At 45.9% G+C, this 5,825-nt stretch overlaps 1 protein-coding gene across 1 annotated transcript; it reads left to right on the plus strand.

Annotated features, from left to right (window-relative positions):
* Positions 1–1,961: 1,961 nt before the first annotated feature.
* SOX11 (SRY-box transcription factor 11) lies at positions 1,962–5,223 on the plus strand. The gene has a single exon (XM_063314177.1). The coding sequence runs from the start codon at positions 2,311–2,313 to the stop codon at positions 3,637–3,639; it is 1,329 nt and encodes a 442-aa protein (XP_063170247.1). The 5' UTR covers positions 1,962–2,310; the 3' UTR covers positions 3,640–5,223.
* The last annotated feature ends 602 nt before the right edge of the window (positions 5,224–5,825 follow it).

Here is a 5,825-nt window from a genome sequence, read left to right on the forward strand (position 1 = left end):
AACCTTTAAAAACTCCATCAGCAATGTAGCCATTTCTGCTGTCTGGAGATCTTTATGCCTTATTTTGGAACAGGTGATATATTTCATATGTAATCCTGTATTCAGCATATTTTGAGCAAGGTATTTTTTAAATCTGTTTTAGCTTTGACCAAAGGACTACATAAGCAAAAGTACATTTAATAAATGACATGTATCCTTATACTCATTTTTCTCCAAAAATAAAATAACCATTACACATTTGTATATTATTTATTTCCTTGTATGGTGTTTATTTACTTGAACGTATTACATCTCCTAAGATTTATACTCTTAGATGCTATTTCTTTGTAAAATAGTGTTATCAAATGAATGCCACAACATTCCCATTAACATATCCGTGACATTGGGAGTTAGATACTTTGTGATGATGGACTGGCTTGGTTGTTAGTACAACTCCCAAATAAGCATGTATGTCCTGGTGCAAAAAGCCTCAAGATGAAGATATATATCTTAATTTTCAAACGTGTAATTACACCCTAATCCTATAACTGTATCTATATTTGTGACACTTAAAACACAACTGAGCCTTTCTTGAACTATGTGCAGAAATGGGTGGGCGCTGTTTATGCAAAGCAGGAAAAGTTTAAAAGAAATGTACATTTTACTTTTAATTGCAAGTATAGGACATACAAAATAGAGTTTTAATCATGTTTACTGGAATAATGGCTTGTAGAAAAGTGCTGATAAAGCAAATGGTCTAGTACACCTAAGCACACTCCTGTTGGCACTGCCAGCCTCACGTACATACCCTTATGTGCTTAGAAAACATAACCTGATTAAAAGCTGATTAAAATCAGTGCTTAGATAAGCTAAAGGTACTTTGAAATGTTTAATATGAATTATAGAGCGCTCCAGTTTACTTTGGATTGTTTTTCATTTTTATTAAAAAGGATGGATTACCAAATAAGCTTTTTTAAAAAAAATGTATTTGAATGGGTTAGTAAAAATACATGAACATGGGTAAAATACATGTGGTTAATGGCAACTGAATTATCTCAAATGAAAGACACATGTATGAACATTTTCAAGCTTCCCTCCTCCTGCACCTCTTGAGGTTGACCAGTATTCCCTGAGAAACACCCTCAAGAGTGGTTTGAAACAAGTTTCACAGATATTAATCTATCAGTTTATATTCCTGCTATTGGTTTTTGAAAAGCAGATGCAAAAGAGGCGAAATATAGTCCTACCGTGAGATCAGGTAGGATGGGAGGTCTGGCAGGGTGAGTATGGAGAGGGGGAAGGGTTGGAAAGAAAAAGGGAAGAAAATAAAACAATCTGCAAGACAGAGGACACATAGACAAAAATGTGTGTGTGCGCGCGTGCACCCATGTGTGTCTCGGTGTATAGAAATAATCTGACCAAAATGAAATGCAGTGAGCTAGTGGTACTAAAGCGCCACCTACAGCTGCTGAGCACAAAAGAAGACAGTGCCCAGGATGCGAGTGGATTCCTACATGCATGAGCTCACCCAGTGTGTCACTAGGCAATGTGGGAATAATCTCAGCGGATTCACCTGCCCTGTCTCCCAGATTCTGGCAAATCAGACATAGGGCCCCTTCCTCCGAAGAAAGCCCAAAGAGGAGAGAGTGAACTCCCGATTCCAGCTCCGCTTTCAGGACCTCTTCCAGCCATTCCCTCGCTTCTGTCCCACTTCCCTCTCCGGCTATGGAGACGAAGCGCCGAGCCGAGCCCAGCCCCCTTCCCACTTCCACTTCATCTCCCCCACCCCGCGCCTTCCAAGAGCCGCTGCAAAGGGGGTGTGTGTGCATACATGTGGGGGAACTTAATAAAGGCGGAGAGGAGGAGCCGAGGGGAGGAGTTCGGCGCTTCCATTGGCTAGCCGAAGGAGTGATGTCACCCATACGAAACCCTGATAACTAGTTCGGAGAGAACCCGCAACTTTTGCAGAAGGGGGAGTGTGATCTAGCGAGATCTCTGGGTCCGGGCGGCTGCTGTTGCTGCTGCTGCTGCTGCTGTAGGGGGAGGGGAAAGAGCCGGAGCGAGTCCTGCTTCTGCCGCTGCTGGACAGATAACCAGCAGCGTCCGAGGGGTCAGGAGGGAAACGGAGAGACTGAGAGATTCAAAGCAGAAAAAAAAAAAAAAGAGCTTGCAACTTGCGCGCCGGGCTTCACCTTGCAACCGCTCACCCGAGCCGAACGAGGTGTGCAAGCAGCCGGTGGGTGCAAAGTGGGGGGAAAATACGTATTTTTTAAAAAAAAAAATCGATCCGAAAGACTACAAAGAAACTCAAGAGAAATAATACTTCCCACCATGGTCCAGCAAGCGGAAAGTCCAGAATCGGAGAACAACCTGCCCAGAGAAGCGATGGATACCGAAGAAGGGGAGTTTATGGCGTGCAGCCCAGTGGCGCTGGACGAGAGCGATCCGGATTGGTGCAAAACGGCCTCGGGGCACATCAAGAGACCGATGAACGCCTTCATGGTGTGGTCCAAGATTGAGCGGAGAAAAATCATGGAGCAGTCGCCGGACATGCATAACGCCGAGATCTCCAAACGTCTGGGCAAGCGGTGGAAAATGCTCAAGGACAGCGAAAAGATCCCGTTCATCCGTGAAGCCGAGAGGCTGCGCCTTAAACACATGGCCGATTATCCAGATTACAAATACAGGCCGAGGAAAAAGCCCAAAATAGACCCATCTGCCAAACCCAGCGCCAACCACAGCCCGGAGAAAAACACACCCACCAGCACCGGCAGCAGCAACGGCGTCGGCGGCAAGAGCGCCAAAGGCTCCAGTAAGAAATGCAGCAAAGGGAAAACCTCCTCCACCTCTTCCTCGTCCTCCTCCTCCTCCTCGTCTCCCCCAAAGGCCGGGACGAAACTGGCTCCCCACCCGGGCGACTACGGGGGAGAGGATTACCACCAGTTCGGGGCGCTGAAGGTGAGCAGCAAGACGATCAAGTGCGTCTTCATGGACGAGGAGGAGGAGGAGGACGACGACGACGACGACCTGCCGCTGCGGATCAAGCAGGAGGAGGAGGACGAGGAGGAGGACGAGGACCACCACCAGCAGCAGCAGCAACAGCAGCAGCAGCAGCAGCAACAGCAGCAGCAGCAGCAGCAGCAGCAGCAGCTGAGGCGGTACAGCGTAGCCAAAGTTCCGGCCAGCCCCACCTTGAGCTCCTCGGCGGAGTCCACCGAGGGGGCCAGCCTGTACGAAGAAGTGAGGGGCGGCGCTGCCCCGCACGGCGCCGCCGCCGCCAGCAGACTCTACTACGGCTTCAAGAGCATGCCCAAGAGCGCCCAGCAGCCCAGCCTGTCCCCGGCTTCCTCCCGGTCCGTCTCCACCTCCTCCTCTTCCAGCAGCAGCAGCAGCAGCAGCAGCGGCGAAGAGGCGGACGACCTGATGTTTGACTTGAGCTTGAATTTCTCCCAGCACACCCACGCCGCCTCGGAGATGGGCGTGAGCTCCGCGGCGGGCAACCTGTCCCTTTCCCTCGTGGACAAGGATTTGGATTCGTTCAGCGAGGGCAGCTTGGGTTCCCACTTCGAGTTCCCCGATTACTGCACCCCGGAGCTGAGCGAGATGATCGCGGGCGACTGGCTGGAAGCGAACTTTTCCGACTTGGTTTTCACTTACTGAAGAAGCGAGCAAGGGAGGGAGGGAGAGAGAGGAAGCGGGGGAAAAAGCAACGGGCAGGCGAACAGGCTGAGAGAGAGAGGGAGAGATCAAAAGGACTGAGAAAACAAAAAGAAAAAAATCGGTAATGGAAAGTTGATGCTAGTGATTTACGCTTAAACGTGGTGGAGTTTTGAAGTGAAGTAATGATCAAAATGTCTTTGGATTTTTCTTTTCTTTCTTTTTAAAGTCTTGAAGTTAGTTCCAAACCGGGTCCGGAGTTGTGATTTTTTTTTCCTTCTGATTTTTTTTTAAATTGGTAATCACAACAGTAGCAGCAAGGAAAAAAAAGGCAAATGGGACTGGGGGTTAAAAGATTCAGAAGGCGTTGTTTGAAGTTTGTGATTGAAGTCTGGAAGATGGTCTGCAAAAAAAAAAGTCTTTTGGCAGCACAACTGTTACTCAAGGGGGTTTGTGGATTTTTGTTTTTGTTTGTTTCTCCTACAAAGATTTCTAAGGACTGTTCTGATTTTTTAATTTTTTTAAAGGGACCATTGCAAACTGTTTTTGTTTGTTTGGAGGGAGAAAACTGATGTCTTCTATGCATCCAATTCTTAACAAAGCTGCAGGGAGCTTGAAAAAAATGCAGACTGTACAAACGCTTACAAAAAAAAAAACTGTGAACTGACTTAAGATCAGAGTTTACTTTTCAGATCAAATTGTTTATGGTTTTACAAATGTGATTTCTACTTGCCAACTTTTTTTTTGTAACTTGTTCCCTTATACCTCCTTGATTGAATACCAGACAGCCTAGACCTCAGTACACAAAGGTATTGAAACATTTTTGATACATAACAGACCTCAGTCTTTTTAAAAAATTAATATATTTTCAGGCGTATTTTTGTACAGTGAAAGGGAACATTCTTGCTGTGTTTTTTCAGTAAGACTTTTCAGGCACTTCTTCCCTTTTATTTTTTTATTTTTTTCCTCTGTTTTTAGCATGCAAGTTATATGGGTACGTTTATGTCCGGTTTTGAAAGGATTGAAAAAAATCCTTGTATCTAAAGGCCTTGTGGTTTAAAAAAAAACAAGAAACAAAACACTTTTTTGTACAGCTATAGTTCAGATTTGTTCAATATTTGTAGGTAAAGATTTATTGAAAATGGTGATATAGACCTCAGAGCTGTTATCTTAGTTTAAAAGATTGTATATGTACTGTACTATAGTAGGAATTTATGTATCTCATATGCTGTGATATGTGAATGGGGGCCCAGATGGAAGGTATGAAACTGGATTCTCGACTTTTTTTTTAGTGAAAATTTAAAAAAAAATGAAATGGGAAAAAGAAAGGCACATAGTAAAAGAAAAGTTTCTCATTTTGTGCAATATGATTCTTACAAGTACAGACCATCTGCATATTTCGTAGCAAAGGATGGCAACATAACAGACTTGTGCACTGTCAACAACATTGCCTGTTTTTTTTAATGCTGAAAGTCTGTATCTTGACAGTTTTAATAAATCAGCTGGAACTGATAGAAACTCGATTCGATGGTAGCCTCTATAGAAGAAACGCCGCTGGATATGCCATGTATCCAAGCCTTCCCTCACCCTTGGAGGAGCCTTAGCTGAGACTATGTGGAGGGCGGGGAGGGGGAGTGGGGAGAAAAGGGTAGGTAGATTTAAAGGGCTGATCTCTCTTTTTTTAAAATACCCCTTCCCTTTCTCTCCCCTGTGATGTGCTCTCCCCCATCTTCGGTTAGGTGGGCGGCGTGGTGTGTAGGAAGAGGCTATTGGGGCAAAATGGCGGGATAAAGGGCGAGAAAGAGTTCCTGCGTGTTCCAGGGCTGTACATATTGGTCCTTCATTCTGAGAGGAGGGTGCCAAACGAGCAAGGATGCCAGGGTTGGGACCCAGCATGATTTGGCGACGGAGGGATTTGTGGCAGCAACCTCGGCTGGATGTGGGGAGCTGGTGGGGGCGGGGTTGGGTCACCTTCAGGCTCGCTCGGTCTGTGGGTGCGGGCGCGCACGCGGATACAGCTGAAGCTAAAGGTTTAGCCAAGTGTTTTTACCGCGGAGTCCTTGGTGCTCTCTGAGCTTTGTTGTTTTCTTGCAGACGTTTCATTGCCAGACTAGGCAACATCTTCAGCTTCAGTTTTTACAGTCTTAGACCTTGTTCTTTTGGACTAGGTTATCTTTCTCACCGGCGCC

Source organism: Candoia aspera, chromosome 1 (assembly GCF_035149785.1).
Source record: "Candoia aspera isolate rCanAsp1 chromosome 1, rCanAsp1.hap2, whole genome shotgun sequence".
NCBI lineage: Eukaryota > Metazoa > Chordata > Lepidosauria > Squamata > Boidae > Candoia > Candoia aspera.

Bases quoted from the DNA above. Each gene is read 5' to 3' on its own strand.
- SOX11 (XM_063314177.1), top strand. From the start codon at position 2,311: ATGGTCCAGCAAGCGGAAAGTCCAGAATCGGAGAACAACCTGCCCAGA.